The sequence below is a fragment of the Balaenoptera acutorostrata genome, chromosome 5 (genome assembly GCF_949987535.1).
Source record: "Balaenoptera acutorostrata chromosome 5, mBalAcu1.1, whole genome shotgun sequence".
NCBI lineage: Eukaryota > Metazoa > Chordata > Mammalia > Artiodactyla > Balaenopteridae > Balaenoptera > Balaenoptera acutorostrata.
Window position 1 is genome coordinate 25,488,009 of NC_080068.1, and position 18,548 is coordinate 25,506,556.

Below are 18,548 nucleotides of genomic sequence, written 5' to 3' on the forward strand. Positions count from 1 at the left end.
ATTACCAATGGCATTTTTTACGGAGCTAGAACAAATCATCTTAAAATTTGTATGGAGACACAAAAGACCCCGAATAGCCAAAGCAGTCTTGAGGCAAAAAAATGGAGCTGGAGGAATCAGACTCCCTGACTTCAGACTATACTACAAAGCTACAGTAATCAAGACAATATGGTACTGGCACAAAAACAGAAACATAGATCAATGGAACAAGATAGAAAGCCCAGAGATTAACCCACGCACCTATGGTCAACTAATCTATGACAAAGGAGGCAAAGATATACAATGGAGAAAAGACAGTCTCTTCAATAAGTGGTGCTGGGAAAACTGGACAGCCACATGTAAAAGAATGAAATTAGAATACTCCCTAACACCATACACAAAAATAAACTCAAAATGGATTAGAGACCTAAATATAAGACTGGCCACTATAAAACTCTTAGAGGAAAACATAGGAAGAACACTCTTCGACATAAATCACAGCAAGATCTTTTTCGATCCACCTCCTAGAGTAATGGAAATAAAAACAAAAATAAACAAGTGGGACCTAATGAAACTTCAAAGCTTTTGCACAGCAAAGGAAACCATAAACAAGACGAAAAGACAACCCTCAGAATGGGAGAAAATATTTGCAAATGAATCAACGGACAAAGGATTAATCTCCAAAATATATAAACAGCTCATTCAGCTCAATATCAAAGAAACAAACACCCCAATCCAAAAATGGGCAGAAGACCTAAATAGACATTTCTCCAAAGAAGACATACAGACGGCCACGAAGCACATGAAAAGATGCTCAACATCACTAATTATTAGAGAAATGCAAATCAAAACTACAATGAGGTATCACCTCACTCCTGTTAGAATGGGCATCATCAGAAAATCTACAAACAACAAATGCTGGAGAGGGTGTGGAGAAAAGGGAACCCTCTTGCACTGTTGGTGGGAATGTAAATTGATACAGCCACTATGGAGAACAATATGGAGGTTCCTTAAAAAACTAAAAATAGAATTACCATATGACCCAGCAATCCCACTACTGGGCATATACCCAGAGAAAACCGTAATTCAAAAAGACACGTGCACCCGAATGTTCATTGCAGCACTATTTACAATAGCCAGGTCATGGAAGCAACCTAAATGCCCATCAACAGACGAATGGATAAAGAAGTTGTGGTACATATATATGATGGAATATTATTCAGCCATAAAAAGGAACGAAATTGAGTCATTTGTTGAGAAGTGGATGGATCTAGAGACTGTCATACAGAGTGAAGTAAGTCAGAAAGAGAAAAACAAATATCGTATGTTAATGCATGTATGTGGAACGTAGAAAAATGGTACAGATGAGCCAGTTTGCAGGGCAGAAGTTGAGACACAGATGTAGAGAATGGACATATGGACACCAAGGGGGGAAAACTGCGATGAGGTGGGGATGGTGATGTGCTGAATTGGGCGATTGGGATTGACATGTATACACTGATGTGTATAAAACTGATGCCTAGGGCTTCCCTGGTGGCGCAGTGGTTGAGAATCTGCCTGCTAATGCAGGAGACACGGGTTCGAGCCCTGGTCTGGGAAGATCCCACATGCCACGGAGCAGCTGGGCCCGTGAGCCACAGCTGCTGAGCCTGCGCGTCTGGAGCCTGTGCCCCGCAACGGGAGGGGCCGCGATAGTGAAAGGCCCGCGCACCGCGATGAAGAGCGGTCCCCGCACCGCGATGAAGAGTGGCCCCCACTTGCCGCAACTAGAGAAAGCCCTCGCACGAACCGAAGACCCAGCACAGCCAAAAATAAATAAATAAATAAATTAAAAACCTTTCTGGGCCCCAGTTAAAAAAAAAAAAAAAAAAAAAAAAAAAAAAAAAAAAAAAAAAAAAAACTGATGCCTAATAAGAACCTCCAGTATAAAAAAACAAACAAAACAACTAATACTAAACTTTCATTGGGTTATTTGTATGGAAATATGTTAATATAAATGTTTCAGACATTACATGAAATTTCTAAAAATCTTATATTTGTATTTGTATGGAAATATGTATGGAAATATGTTAATATAAATGTTTCAGACAGTACATGAAATTTCTAAAAATCTTATATTTGTATTTGTATGGAAATATGTATGGAAATATGTTAATATAAATGTTTCAGACATTACATGAAATTTCTAAAAATCTTATATTTGTATTTGTATGGAAATATGTATGGAAATATGTTAATATAAATGTTTCAGACATTACATGAAATTTCTAAAAATCTTATATTTGTATTTGTATGGAAATATGTATGGAAATATGTTAATATAAATGTTTCAGACATTACATGAAATTTCTAAAAATCTTATATTTGTATTTGTATGGAAATATGTATGGAAATATGTTAATATAAATGTTTCAGACATTACAGGAAACGTCTAAAAATCTAAAAAAAAAAAAAAAAAAAAAATTTGGCTTATGCTTTGTTTTCTCTGTTGGGATTAGTTATGTAAAGTTGGAGTTTGTCTTTTGCTATAAACCTACATCATAACATTAAATAATTCTTTAATATTTTCATAAACTAATATGCAGCGAACAAACCCAGTTATCCTTCAGAAGATTCTTTTTTTCAGAACTATTTAAAAAAAAAATAGAATAACTTAATTGAGGTTGTGCACATTAGGATATGAAAAATTTATAGTAAATTTTATTGTGAAATTTCAGTTATGTCCTATGGATGAGTTCCTAAGAAAACAACTCAAGAACTTATTTTCCAAATAATGTCCGTTCAGATTCATTAAAAGAAACAAGGGGACTATCAATGAAGAAAAAAACCTATTCTCTAATCCACAGTGTGCAAGTCCCTGATCTTAAACATGAAATGTTTTTAAGTTAAATCTTGCTAATATTAAATTACACTAAAATTTAAGATGCCACTAAAATGATTTGTCTTTTATGCTAGATTCATGGATCATAGTTTATTTTAAACCATGAGCTAGTAACTGTCTTCATACACTATGCAAAACTCTGTTAACTTAGATACTTCTTTGAAATTCTGGGCATGTGTTCTTAAAGAAATGCATGGCTTGCAAATTTAACTTTAAAAAATCCGCGTGATTTCAAGTGTTGACAGATTTCTTAGTAGACGAAGCTTGTCTACTCAGTAACAAACAAACAAAAAAAAACATAGGGAAAAAAGTTGGAGCAATGCTGAATTAAAGGAGGAGAAAATACCTGCCCTGCCGCGCCCCCAAATCACTGCAGCAAGATGTGAAGGATGTATGAAATGACAAATCCCTGTCCAATGCACAGGAAGAATATAAATACTGCTCTGAAATCACCACAGTGATGTTCTGTTTGCTAGAATTTTCTGTTTAGGTGAACCCAGGAAAACCTCACCTCACCTACAAATCCAAAACAGAAACGACCTCAAAATAAATTCCATTATTTTACTGGATGTGACACCCTCCACTTTTTTTCCCTTTTTCTTAGCCATAATATATTCATTGACTATTAGACATATTCATTGACTATTAGAATACTTAAGTATTGTTGAGAAGTTTGTCTAACAATTTCTTTTTTAATTTTTAAAAAAGGAAATATCAAAACACATATTGCATGGAGGATACCAGAAAGAGTTTCCATTCCGGAGTCAACCAGACTTGGGTCGGAGCCCTAATTTTGTTTGAATCCTGGGTTTGACTTTAGTTGCATGACTTTGCAAATCTTTTAAACTTCTCTGAGCTTCAATCTTTTGCTTTGTGAAATGGAGATAATATGGACCCACAGTTTGAAGGTTAAATGAAATAACCTAAGTCACTGAAGTCACTAGCACAATATTTGACAACGTAGGTAGTTGTAAAATTTGGGTCAATTTTTTCCTCCCTTTTCTTGATGGAGGTACCTGTTTTGGCATGGAAGGAAGGTTGCATTTTGAACTGGAAGTCTTGGGTTTTGATTTTTCACTTTTTAATTTATTAGACAATTCACCCCACCTTTCTGAATACATATTAGCTAATTTTTTCTGAAAATATATACTGGTTATATCCTATGAGAAAAATATGTGGAAATGTAGACTTTAAAACGTTAAAGAAGGGCAAGGTATTATTATTATTATAAATTAACATAACTGAGTCAAAAATATATACAGATATAGTATTCAGGTTTCTATGAATCTGTTCTTCAGGGACGCAAAGAACTACACTGTTATCTTATTCTAAAATGTTACCGTGAAAATTGTCTTTGGTCAGTTTCTTCAAGGGCATGTTCATTGGAAGTATCTCATAATAAATTTCAAGACGTCCTCAGAATGCAGAGGTTACGAATGAGTGTACTGGAATTGGACTCCAGGATACTTGACTTTGCATTTCTATTCAAGCTGCAATTTGACTTTTTCTATCTGGGTTCTCTCCATATCATTCAGATGCCTTAATTCATTATGGAAATTGACGCTGAGTATTTACCCCATGCCAGACTACCATTCCTCTTTACATATACAAATGTAAGTCACCTTTGGAAAAATTAAGACCTAGGTCCTACTACATTTCAAACAATAACTAATATTTTAGAAATTTTTAGAACCTTCTCCCAGTTGATAATGTTACAGAAAGTAAACTGAGGCAGAGGAACCACCCCATGTCACTGATAAGAATCCACATAAAAGTTCTGCTCTCAAATGAAGTGACATTCTGACTCAAAGGTATAGCTTCATATGCATAAAAATTAGGTGATCACCAGAGAAAATAATTTTCAAAATCTAATTTACTTCATTTAATACAACCAGGAACCAAAGAAAATGAAAGATGTCAAGGAAAAGAGAAAATATACCTCAACCAGTAATAGGTTTCATTTCCTACTAGGAAAAAAAATTAACGCTCAGTAAAATTTGAAAAGAGAATGAGGCCAATTCATTTTGATCCTGTGGCAATACTTTGAAGCTTACTTTTTAACCTAGTCTATTTTACATTTCCAGATGTTATGAAAGGCAATGTATGCAGAAAGCAGTACCAACGGGGACTTGGGTATTTCATTTTCCCCACTGCAGTGATGATTTGGATCTTACTTTTTCTGAAAGCATCTTTAAAGAATTCTTCAAGCTGTCTGGAGAATGCTGGCTTGCAGAATTAAGCAGTAGGTCTGCATGGGTTGCTATAAGAGGTTGTAGTTGATTGATGTTGCTGAGAACTTCTTTTGCTTTGGCTGTGTTTTCAGGTGAATAGTAAATAAACTGGTATCCAGTACTGCAACAACAAAGATAAAGGCAAGTTACACAATGAGCAGGAAGACTTGTCAGCACTTAGTGCCAGATGGCAAATGATAAACAGAACTCCAAATAGCATTACTTCCTATTGAACAGATAAGAACTATTCTAAGAGATTTTTATGATATCTGAAGAGTGTTTAAAGTCAAATGACCAAGATATTTTGTAAGACTAGGTGAAATAAATCCAGTCCTGGCTCAATCACTAGGAAGATTCTTCATGATTACATATGTCAAGTATTAGTATTCAAAACAAATTAGTATTAATATTATTAATAATTATTAGTGAACTTGAGGTCACACAGTACAGAGAGAAAAGTATGAGCCATTATATTTAGGCCAATATGAATATAGATCCTGGCTCTACCACTTACTAGCTGGGTGATCTTGGGCAGCCTTTAGCTTCCTCATCAGGAAAGTGGGAATAATTATGCAAACAGTTCTAAGAGGTGGGTAAGATTGGTCATCATTCATGTGAAATGCCTGACACAGAGCAAGCATTTAATAATTACTGTGTATATTTTTCCCCATGATACTCAGGGCAGGGGGCATAAATTTTAATAGCTGAGCAATGGGGAGAATATAAATTAATGCCAAGTGGGCATATGGAGAATTTTATTGGATAGAAAAGGGACATGACGGCATAAAAATTCCATTATGCTATTTTTTTCATCACCTTTTTTGTTCCCCTTGTGGTTTCTCATTTGACTTGTAAAAATACCTAAAATTGATTACAAATGAAAGAATGACTGACTTTTATAGTCATCATTTAGGAGTTGGTCAAGCTTGTTATGGATGTAAGAATTCCACGGAATGAAGGAGTCTTTGGACAGTTTTATTAGGAAAAACAAAGGAGGCATTCCAGCAGGGAAAGAAGTAAAACAGCAAAACATCAGCCAAAGAAAAAGAAGAGAGTGGCCATGGATAGTGCATTTACGTAGTGGGTGCAACACTTGGTTATATCCCTTTATATCCAATCATCAATGATTTCTTCATAGTATCTTTGAAACCAAGTCCCCTCACAACAAAGTTCCCTTACCGAGAACTTTGTTTATGATTAATTATGATTAATTATCAATCAATTATAAATTAATTTATGATTCATGTCTCTATCCAAAACTTTATTCCCTTTCTTGTCTCCTCTGACCTCAAGCTTGTGCTCCTCGACCAGTCAGATGACTAAAATTGCTGTTGTCGATATCACCATTAACTTACAAACTCAAGTTGTTTCTCCAGGCCAGGATGAGCTAACAGGACCCCAAGCCATGGCCACCTGGTCTGAGAATCATAAACCAGTTATCCTGACTCCCGAAACTATGATTAAGGATTAAGGACTATCACAAGAGGATGATTAATCCTGGCCCCTTTTTTTTCCCCTTTAAAAAAATCTCCAACTCCAAGACCAAGTTGGAGTGGATCTGAGGCTTGCCTCCCCCTCCCTTGCTTGGTGCCCTGCAATAAATCTTCACTTTGCTGTCAGAGTTTGGCTTTCTGACCCGTGGGCACATGAGCCCTTTGCTGGATTTCACCTTGCAACCCGGAATGAGTATTTACTAAATATTTTCTTTACATTTACCAGCTAAATTATTAACATTCCCATAATTTCATTTCTTATTTTGAAATATTAGCATCCAATAAGACACATTAACATCTAGAAAGCACTCTCCCCTTGCCCTGACACTAGTGATTTTCAGGGCAAAATATCGGTTTCTTCAGGGAGACAATATAATAAATATTTCTATTATTTTATTTATTTTTTCACAATTATTTTTAAAAATGACCTTGGTGCTTGGACTATTCAGGAGATACGGCAAGAAGTTGATGAATGAGGGATACAGGTGTCTAAAAGCTAAGAAACATATTGCTATCCTGTGACACTGATGAGAACTCACTCTTAATTCTGTACTTGTAGATTTTTTTTAAATTTCAGAAGCAGGAGCTTAAAAATAAAACATACCACTTATTTTAGTGCAAACTGAAGCAAATGACAAGTAACAATGGCGAGGAGGAGAAAGAAAACAATAGTCCAGGCCAATTATCTCTGTCTCTTCCTGGCTCATCTGATCTCCTGTGGGGCTGTGCTGAGGCCTTTAACAAAAATCATGAACTGGGATGTCCCCCTAATCATCTGTACTCAGACTGGATACAAAATCCAATCCACTGCAGTCTTTAGTAAATCAAACAACTCCATGTTATTTCCGCAAAGAAAATGATTGTCTAAAGATACTGACATATACACACTACTATACACAAAATAGATAATCAACAAGGACCTACTGTATAGCACAGGGAACTATACTCAGTATTTTGTAATAACCTACAAGGGAAAAGAATATGAAAAAGAATATATGTGTGTGTGTGTGTGTGTGTGTGTAACTGAATCACTTTGCTGTATACCTGAAACTAACACAACATTGTAAATTCATTATATTTCAATAAAAATAAATGAATAAAGATATTGATGTGTCACCAGGGTGGGGATGATATTTAATACCCAGCACGTTTTACAGCTGAGAATAGGACTTACTAAGGACTAGACACAGAAAGCAGCCTGTGAGGGCTGCTCTGTGGTCCCTTTTCACTGATCTGCTCTTCTGTTATTATAATTTGCTTTCTGGTTTCATCTTATGGGGATGGATAGGCCTCCCATGGCTTAGCTCTGGGAAAGCTAGAGCTCTCAAGGCCAGTGTGGTCTTCCCTCCTTCTCTCCACAGATCTGTCCTCTTTCTGAGTGTGTCATTCCTGGCCCCTCACATGTTCACTCCTATGCCCTCTTTTTGACTCCTCTTTTTTACCTTCCTTCTGGATTCACATCATACTTCCCTGGCAGTTCAGTGTTACTTTATTCCTGACAATTATCTATTTTCATTAATTTTTTATACATATTTCCTACTCTGCAAATTCCCTGAGTCTCCTCTCCATTGGAGGAAATACACTGCCAAGATTTATTTCTTACATCTTCTTTCCTTACACCCTAGTTCAGTGGTGCTCAAATTTTAATAGGCATGAGATTCACTCGGGGATGAGGTCAGGGCCTGGGTATTTTTAATAAAGACTGCAGGTGCCCTGGCAACACCAAGAGATTCTGCTGTAGTAGGTTGTAGTCTTCGTAACAAGCATCTCAGGAAATCCTGATGCAGGTGGACAGCTGACCACTTTTAGAAATACCCTCTGCCACTTTTTTGACTGTGAGTTGCCCTCTACACCTCTGATCACACTACACAATGACTCCAATAAAAGTTCCTTATTCTAAGTTTCTTATTCTTAACTCATTCTCATTTTCATAATGCCTTCTATAAGGCTACTTTTGCACTCCATCTTTTTTTTTTATTTATTTACAATTCTGTGCATTATTAGTCATCTATTTATTTATTTAAATTGAAGTATAGTTGATTTAAAATGTGTTAATTTCTGCTGTACAGCAAAGTGATTCAGTTACACATATGTATATTCTTTTTCATACTCTTTTCCATTATGGTTTATTACAGGATATTGAATATAGTTCCTGTGTTATACAGTAGGACTTTGTTTTTTTTTAAATTAATTAATTAATTAATTAATTTAGTTTTGGATGTGTTGGGTCTTCGTTTCTGTGAGGGCTTTCCCTAGTTGCGGCAAGCGGGACCCACTCTTCTTTGAGGTGCACAGGCGTCTCACCATCGCGGCCTCTCTTGTTGCGGAGCACAGGCTCCAGACGCGCAGGCTCAGTAGTTGTGGCTCACGGGCCTAGTTGCTCCGCGGCATGTGGGATCTTCCCAGACCAGGGCTCGAACCCGTGTCCCCTGCATTGGCAGGCAGATTCTCAACCACTGCGCCACCAGGGAAGCCCAGGACCTTGTTTTTTACCCATTCTATATATACTAGTTTGCATCTGCTAACCCTAAACTCCCACTCCATCCCTCCCCCACCCCACTTCTGCCTTGGCAACCACAAGTCTGTTCTCTAGGTCTAGGAGTCTGTTTCTGTTGTACCCCATCTTTATATTCAGCACAAATTGCTTTGGTTCACTTCTCATTACCAGTGTTGCCCCCATCATCCTTTCATCTTTTCCCTCCCAATATACTCTCCACCCTCTTCTCCTTCGCCAATACATTCTTCAATCACCATCATAGGACCTATCCATAACTCCTGCCCCCCTGTTCCTGAGTCAGTTTCTATTTGAGAAGAGTTATGTAGCAGGCACTGGTTCTCCTGGTTAAGCCTTTTAACGATGAGCATCTTAACCTACGGTGGCTGAAAGATTCATTTTCCACAATAAAAGCCAATGTTGGCGTCCAGGATGAAACAGTATGGTATGGAAAAAAAAAATCACCACCCACAAAATAATTTTAAGTATACCTAAATTTCATCTATGTATTCAGTGCCTTACTCTTTAAACATGTCATATATTTGAACTGTTAGAGCTTCTTAAATAGAAAGTTATGAGTATAATTTAATTATTGAGATAAAAAGAATATAGCTAAACTCTTATTTTATAGTGGTCTGAAATTTAAACTGAATCCAAACACTTGAATCAACTATCAATCAGGCAAAAGCAGAAGAAAGACAAAATATGTGCTTGGACAAAGAATATTTTATAGGAGATAAATAATATAGCAAATCACAGATAATAAAAATTGAAATTAGTGTCATAATATTTTTATATTGATGAAACAGTGAATGAAAGTATATATGTATGTATGTCTATATATACACTTTAATAGATATTTATTTAAATTATTTAATATCCAGTTAATTAGCATACACACATACCCATACTCATATGTTCATGTGCATATTGTTACTACTAGAGGTATCATTTTTGAGATATTTCACATAGTGAAATAATATTCATATTCATAAACCAAAATATGATTAAAACAATGATATATGTTCTTGTGTGTATATCCCACCTCAGTCACTTCTTGCTGGGCCTCCTTATTTCTCCTCTAGTGTTCCTTCCTTTTATCTACATGTCCTTCCTAAGTACTCTCATTTAATCTTGTGGTTTAAAAACCTCAGTTATGCTACTGATTTTCAAATTTCTTCATCTCCAGCCTAGACTTTCCCCTGAACTCCATTAAAAGCAAAAGCTCTCCTCTTGACAGTTCCAACTTATCATGTTCCAAACTGAGCTCCTGATCTGCTCCCCATTCTCTACAACCAGCTCCTTCTACCCTCTTCCCCATCATAGTTCACACCAAGCTCATTTGATGCGGCCAATGTCTCTTCTCTTCCTCTCCTAATATTTGCCCAATTTTTCAGAAAATTCTGCCTTTTTTTCCCACACATATGCAGAATCCAACCACGTATTTCCACACTCACTGCAACCGTGCTGGTGCAAGCCACCATCATCTACTGCCAGGATTATTACAGTAGCCTCAAACTGGTCTCCCACCTCCGTCCGTACTCTGAGACATTGAAATCCTTGACTTGTGCTTAGTTGGATGGAGGCGGGAAGCAGGCAAGGAGAGAGAAATAAAGCAGTTCTTTCTTAGTCCCCTGCCCACACCCCGAATCCAAGGACTTGTTCCACCATTTATCTGTGCCTTCCTTCTCCCAGGCCACTCCTTAACCCATTTGCTCAACCAAGCTACTATTTTGGCAAATGGAGTCATGGAAACATACAGATGAGAGATGATGGGGAGGAAGGAGGGGAAAGGGAAGGAGAACAGAGGGAGATGGGGCATGGGCAGATTAGGGTTGATGAGCTCAGGAAAAAAATGCTATGGCGTGATGCGCCTCACTCCACAGCAGAAATAAGTCTCCAGAGAAGAATCTAAGGACGCCACTTCTTTTTCTTTCCCCTACTCAAGCACTACTTGTACAAAAAATGATTTCTTGAATCCAGAGGGAGGGACAGACGTGCTTTCAGTTCTGAGAAGAAAATCATGTGGATAATAAATGAAAATTTACAGCTTAGTGCACTTGAATATACCCTTCTGGCTGCACAGGGTTTAACAATGTGCTTCATGAAACTGTAGAAGGTAGAAAAACATACAGCTCTGCTTTCCCCCCCATGCGTCCTCTCTTTTTTTTTTTTTTTTTGCTTAGAAGTGTGGCTTAGAAAAAAAAACTTAAAGGAAAACAATATTTGTTTTGTTTACCTCCTATGGATTTCACTTGTATAAATTGAGTTAATTAATTAATTAAACTTAAATTGATGTTTGTCTCAGAAACTACTCTTTCTAAAAATATTGGTTTCGGGCTTCCCTGGTGGCGCAGTGGTTGAGAGTCTGCCTGCCAATGCAGGGGACACGGGTTCGAGCCCTGGTCTGGGAAGATCCCACATGCCGCGGAGCAACTAGGCCCGTGAGCCACAACTACTGAGCCTGCGCGTCTGGAGCCTGTGCTCCGCAACAAGAGAGGCCGCGATAGTGAGAGGCCCGCGCACCGCGATGAAGAGTGGCCCCCGCTTGCCACAACTAGAGAAAGCCCTCGCACAGAAACGAAGACCCAACACAGCCATAAATAAATAAACAAATAAATAAATAAATAAATAAATAAATAAATAAATATTAAAAAAAAATGACTTGGGGTTTTAAAAAAAAATAAAAATAAAAATAAAAATATTGGTTTCTTGGAAACTTTAGAATCAGCATTTTGAACTAAGCTTGACTCTCTTGTTTATTAGCTCTGTGACAGGTAATGCTAATTAAAGGGGAAAAACCTAAAATTCATTTCGGCTCAACTTGCCCTCAAAGGAAATTTGCCTATTGGCTCTGGTCACACTGTCTCCTACGATCATCCCACTTTTCAGTTTGAAAGTTCTTATCTGCGATTTTTTGACCATTAGAACTAATATATATATATATATATATATAAAATCCTTTCCTTCGTCCTATTCTTGCTCTAACAAAAGGTTCCCAGACACTATTATATGACAAAGTCCAATGAGTTTTCACTTCCTTCCATGGCCTATTCCCATTTATCCTTGGTTTCACTTGCCCTGATTTCCTCTGCCAACTTCCAAGAGTCTGGTAGATCTATTTCTGCCTAGTTTGGCTTCTGGTATTTTCATGCTCACTGCTCTGTGCAGATGTGATGGAGTAGCACCCAAACCAGGTCCCCGATTCCCTCCCATCCAAAAAATTTCTCAACTCCATCCTGGACCTCATTCATTCACACATCTAATTAAAGTACAGAGTAAGATAAGGTGTAAGAATAGAAACCATTCCCAAATACACTGCAAGGTAAATATTCCCCTGACTGCAAATGGGCCTGAGGGATATTTTTAGAGGTGATGGAAATGTTCTAAAATTGGCTTGTGATGAGGATCACATAACTCTATAAATTAACTAACATTCACTGAACCATACACTTAAAAAAATAGGTCAATTGCACATTATTCTACACAAGTAGAGAGTAGAATGCTGGTTCCCAGGGTCTGGGGGAGTGGGAAATGGGGAGATATTGGTCAAGAGGTACAAAGTTTCATTTACCCAAGATGTATATGTTCTGGAGATCTAAAGTACAGACTGGTGACTAACACTGACGTATTGTATTCTTGAAATTTGCTAAGAGGGTCGATTTTAAGTGTTCTCACCACAAAAAAAGAAAAGGAAATGGTAACTATGTGAGATGATGGGTAGGCTGATTAGCTTGATTGTGATGCTTATTTCATAATGTATACATATATCAAAACATCAAGTTATACACCTTGAATATATAAAACTTTTATTTGTCAATTACACCTCAATAAAGCTGCAGGAAACAAGCAAGTGTTCCCAGCATATGATATGATAGTGCTGGTGATTATGATTCTGGGATAAGAATACAGGAAAACAGAAGGTATATTTAGGACCCATTTCATTTTTTTCCCTGTAAAATCTGATATTTTTATGGAGGGTCTCTAAAAAAGCCAATAATTAATACTGCGGAATTTACACTAATAATCCAAGTCTCTCTCTCTCTCTCTCATTTTAATAGTTAATAATTATTGGGTCTATAATATGGACCTAGAATTATGCTAATTTCTTTTCAGGGATTATTTTATTTAGTCATGAGAACAACTCTCTGAACAACAAATATTATTCCATTATAGAGATTTAGGAATTGAAGCCTCAGTATGTTAAGTAACTTGACCTAGAACATACAACTACTATAAATGGTAGAACCAGGATTCAAATGCAGGTCTTTATGAATACACAGTTTGAACTCTTAATTGTGTTTTACTATTTTATGAACATGGTATTGATCCATTTGAGATTTGAAAAAAATTACAATCCCATAACTAACACAGGAAACATCTTTTATTTAGTAAAATAATGGTAGGTACAGCATGTAAATATTAAAACAAAATATAATTGAAGAAGTTCTCATCTTCTAATGAAAACAAAGCTCATTAGAGAAGATGTATGCTTCTATTTTATAACACAGATTAGACACAAGAAATAATTTGAAAATCATCTCACCATAAATTGCTTGCAACAAATATTTAACGACTGCTATTCAGTCAATGCGCTGAGAAAAGCAAAAGGCTGGAGTTAGCCAACAAGATAATCACGGGATGAGTGTGGTGATGCTTATCCTCTAAATGCTACAGCCAGGGCTGGCAGCAGAGAAGAAGAAAAAGGGGGATAAATAGCTGCTTCCCACAAGTCCTTGCGAACCTAAGGCTCTATATTGTTAATGTATGCAAAAATCGCCCAGGTAACCATAGTTTCAGGGTTTGTTTACCAACCACTCAGTACTATAGCTCTTTACATTCCCCAGAGCTCAGACCTGCATTTAAGAGCAATGTAAAAGGATGTCACATTGCATCCAAATTTCCTAGGCGTTTTGTTGTTGGAGATTTTTTTTCATGATACCTAGCTTTCCATATTTGCTGGAAGTAGAAGGGGCAAAAGGGTTTTACAAAGACATTTCTCTTATTCTACAACTAGGAGAGATAGAAAACAAAAAAGAAAGTCCTAAAGGAAATAGAACTCTGTATCTATCTCTACCACTCTAAGTTAACTTGTTATCCTTTCCAAAACATTCACCAATACCTGTCCTCTGTGTATACATAATTTCATGTTTTATTACAAGTACCTTTTTATATACACCTCTAGATACCTCATAATCCACATAATAATTGAAATGACTACATAGTGTTCCACTTTAGTGATGCAGAATAAGCTTTCTTAATCATTCATTCAAGATGTTTCTAAAATTTTACCATTATGAGTAGAATCTCTGAATACCTGAAATATTTTTTTAATTATTTTTATTATATATAATTCCTAAATAAGTGGTTTTCCTGAGGTGTATTTAGGAAAGCTGTAGATAGAGAATCAATAAGTCCAGAGTCTTAAAAATATTTTACTGACTATTTTCATTAGCAGATTAAAATAGTAACTGATCTGAGTGAAAATTACCACATCAATTCATTCATTCTTTTTTGTAGTACAGATAAAGTAATTTACTTTGAAAATTATATTCTCATAAAGGCCCAGAAAGGGTCAAATGCATCAACTTTTAAAAAATTTCTATCCGGTGGGTAGCAAAAATCAATTCTTAGAAAGGTTATCCGTAAACTAACATCATTCATTCATTAACAGCATACACATTTCGTGTTGAAAATCTATTGATTGTATGAGGATGAATGCATATAGAAGACCTTGAGACTGGGCACCGAAGTCTGATTTTCCAGCTCTGTTATTAGCTGTATGGGCGATTCAGTCTTTGAAACTCATTATTCTCATTGATAAAATAAATAGGGGAATTTGTAATCTGAGATTCCCTGTAAGTTCTAAGATCTAAAAGATTCTTTAATGCAAAAAAAGGCAGACTCAAATAACTTTCTTGTTTCCCAAAACTTCTTTTCATATTGAATATAGACAACTGATCTTATCAAGTAAACATGGTAAACACATGGTGTATTTCCTGTATTCCCTTTTCCTCGTAAATTTTTCATTTACCCAGTTATATTAACCAGAAACCTGAATCCTTCAACCCTGCTCAGTCCCCCAAGTCCTCATCCAATTGCATTTAAATCCTGTAAAGATTTCCTTAAATCTTTTTCAACTCCATACTCACCCATCTCCTCTCACCAGCACTATTATAATAGCCTAATTGTTTGCCCTTAGTTCTCTCCACATAGTAACTCAAAATGCGCATCTGATCATGTTAATACCCAGATAAGAACCTGTCAATGAGCCCTCTTAGCCTAGCCTAGCCTATAGGATGAGAAGCCAGGACTTGACACAGCAAACAAGGGTCCTTCAGATTTGGTTCCCATCCTTTAACCCTTCTCTCTCTCTCTCTCATTCTCTCTGTCTATCTGTCCCTTCTGTCTGTCTCTGTCTCTGTCTCTCTGCCTCTCTCTCTCCCAGCTGCTCTATGTTGCTGGAGTTCCTAAGCCAAGGTGCAGTGAATGGCATCACCCTGCCCAGGTGTGCTGCACAGAAGCCTGGGAGTCTTCCTAGACACCCCTGGATTTTTACCTCCCACTCCAAACAGACACACAAAGTCCAAACAATTGCCAAGTCCTTTAAAATATCTCTGTAACTGATCCCCTTATCTACATCTGTGCTTAAACCACCCTAAGCCAACCCACCTTTCTTCAGCAGAAGCACTGCAATAACTACTTACTTATGCAAGCCTCTTGACAGGGGAGAAGACATTGGAATAGCTTAGGCAAGGTCCCATCTAATAAAGATTCTGCAGTGACACTATTTTTTCTCATGTCACACAAGCTGATTGTGTGATTTTCCCATGACATAAATCCCATGTGTGCATTTTTTTAAGTTAGTAGTTTCACTATAATCTTGCAAAGAATGAGATACTCTAGAGTTAGTTTCTAAAGCTCTGGAAAATACAGCACTTTTAAAATTTTCTGGCAATTTATTTGTAGATCACTTTCCTTTCTGCTGTTTGCTGCCTCTAAAATGATGGATATTAAATATCTAAGCTAATAGAGACCTTTAAAGAACATGCTGAAAATTACTCAGCATTTAATCTGAGTACACAAGGTCTTCCTTGGATTAAAAGCATACTAGTTAAGATGACCTAACTATGTCACGATTCCAAATATTTTTTTAGTTTATAGTGAAGAAGAAATGCAACTCCTGATTTACAGAAAATAAGTCCTCAAACCATATATTCTTTTCATATTTAGTTTTTTAAGCAGAAAAAAAAAGGTTTCTATAGTTTGCTATAGATTCCACATTTTAACTCCTAATATTCCTATTGATTAACTTTTTCTTCTGAGCTAAAACCAGAAGTCATATCTTAATAATTGTGCGAAATTAAAACATTTAATTGTAAAGTCAAAGTATCCAAATTATCTTCCTGAGAGTGATGATACACTTAATATGTCTTTCCTCAAAAATCTCAAGATTGTAACCATTCTTTCTAACAATCTAATGATTTCAACAGAAATCAGCCACATCCACAGTGCAGATAAGGAAACTAAAGGGTAAAAGCTCAGTGGTTTTCTGACATCACACAGTTAAAATTATGTGCTTTATCATTTTCAGACAATGTTCTCTTTACCGAATTTATTATCACTCTAAATTCTAGGATCATTTAGCAAACTTGTTTTCATTTACAATTAAAGTCATTTTCTTTAAAGGAAAGATTCAATTTTTAAGAAGTTTGAACTGTTACACTTGACACAGTGCTTCTTGCTTCAGATTATACTTTGCTTCACAAGCTTTTGGGTAGGTGATTGGAAGAATGTTGCCAACTTTTAAACGTTAAAGTCACCACTGCATTACTAATATTGAACCGGATTTTAGGTTGGCTATTTTTATAAAAATCATCAGCTTTCCTCTTTCAGAACACATAAAAGTATATTTTCACTTCCTAGTGAGGCGCAAGCAAGCGCAAACATTCTAAGAGCTGACAAATGGCTGTCTGAAAGCTTACAAGACATTTTCCACAAATGCCCCTATGTTTCTGTCACCTAATTCCAACACAATGATCTCTTTAGGCAGAGCAATTTGTTCATCCTTTTACTCCTCTGACAGACAATGCTTTCACTTCTTTTATTTACTTCTTCATATACTTAGTCATTCAAGGAACACTTATCAAGTTAGTTCCTGGGGATACAGACACAGTCCGTGCCCCCAGAGTACACAGTCTAGAGGGGAAGAGAGGCAATTAGGTATGTTTGTATAAAAGCAGATGTGGGGGCTTCCCTGGTGGCGCAGTGGTTGAGAATCTGCCTGCCGATGCAGGGGACACGGGTTCGAGCCCTGGTCTGGGAAGATCCCACATGCCGCGGAGCAACTAGGCCCGTGAGCCACAATTACTGAGCCTGAGCGTCTGGAGCCTGTGCTCCGCAACAAGAGAGGCCGCGATAGTGAGAGGCCCGCGCACCGTGATGAAGAGTGGCCCCCGCTTGCCACAACTAGAGAAAGCCCTCGCACAGAAACGAAGACCCAACACAGCCATAAATAAATAAATACAAATTTAAAAAAAAAAAAAAGAAAAAAAAAGCAGATGTGGCCTTGCCAAGGAGTTGGAGAAGACTTCAGGAAAAAAAAAAAAAAAAAACTTCAAGGCAGACCTGAAACTGAAGAACTTCGGTCTGGTTCACCGTGGAGGGTGGTATGAGAGGAGAAGATGATGGTGTGAGTGGAGAAAGATGAAGCTAGAGAAAAAGTCAGGGTCAGATGACACATGAGTATCTTATGCACCTTGTGCTTTTTTCTCCAGGCAAGAGGCAGCTATGAACTGTTTAACATGGTGAAATCACAAGATTGTACTTGCCTCTTAGAGATATTATTCCAACCAAGGTGAGGAAAACGGATGAGATGAGAGCCAGTCTGGAGGATGAAGAGTGATTAAGAGATTTGGCAGTAGGACATTTAAAAACTGGTGATTCTATGGGTTAGGATTATCCTAAACCACAATTGATTATTGAAATGAGCGACTTCCTGAGATATAAGAAGGTAGAAGTGATGGAACTGATTTTTTTTTTTTTTCTGGGAAGTGGAAGCAAGGGAAGAAAAGTAGTCAAGGATTTTCAAGCTTCAAAGTCGAACACCTAGATGGATGTGGTGTCTTAATTAAGATAAACAATCCCCAAGAGAAGTTTGAGGATAAGGGGATGAGAGATGACTGAGTATGTCGACTTTCAGGTGTTTGGAAGATACCATTAACATGGAGCTGTCTACTAAATGGTGGTAAATAACATGTCTGAATCTCAAGAGCCATGCCTGGGCTTAGCACAGAGATGGTGTACGAAGCCTAGTACTTAAGAATATGTGGGCACAAGGACTTCCTGTATAGCACAGGGAACTATGTTCAATATCTTGTAATAACCTATAATGGAAAAGAATCTGAGAAAGAATATATATGTCTATATATACATATATATGCATCTATATGTATAACTGAATCACTTTG

At 36.9% G+C, this 18,548-nt stretch overlaps 1 protein-coding gene across 12 annotated transcripts in view; it reads right to left on the reverse strand.

Annotated features, from left to right (window-relative positions):
- Positions 1-18,548, reverse strand: part of INPP4B (inositol polyphosphate-4-phosphatase type II B) — a 779,792-nt gene that overhangs the window by 138,090 nt on the left and 623,154 nt on the right. For all 12 annotated transcript variants that reach the window (XM_057546957.1, XM_028168300.2, XM_057546956.1 and 9 more), the window contains one exon: positions 5,035-5,212. In XM_057546957.1, the coding sequence (XP_057402940.1) occupies positions 5,035-5,212 (178 nt within the window). The remainder of the gene's footprint in view (positions 1-5,034; positions 5,213-18,548) is intronic.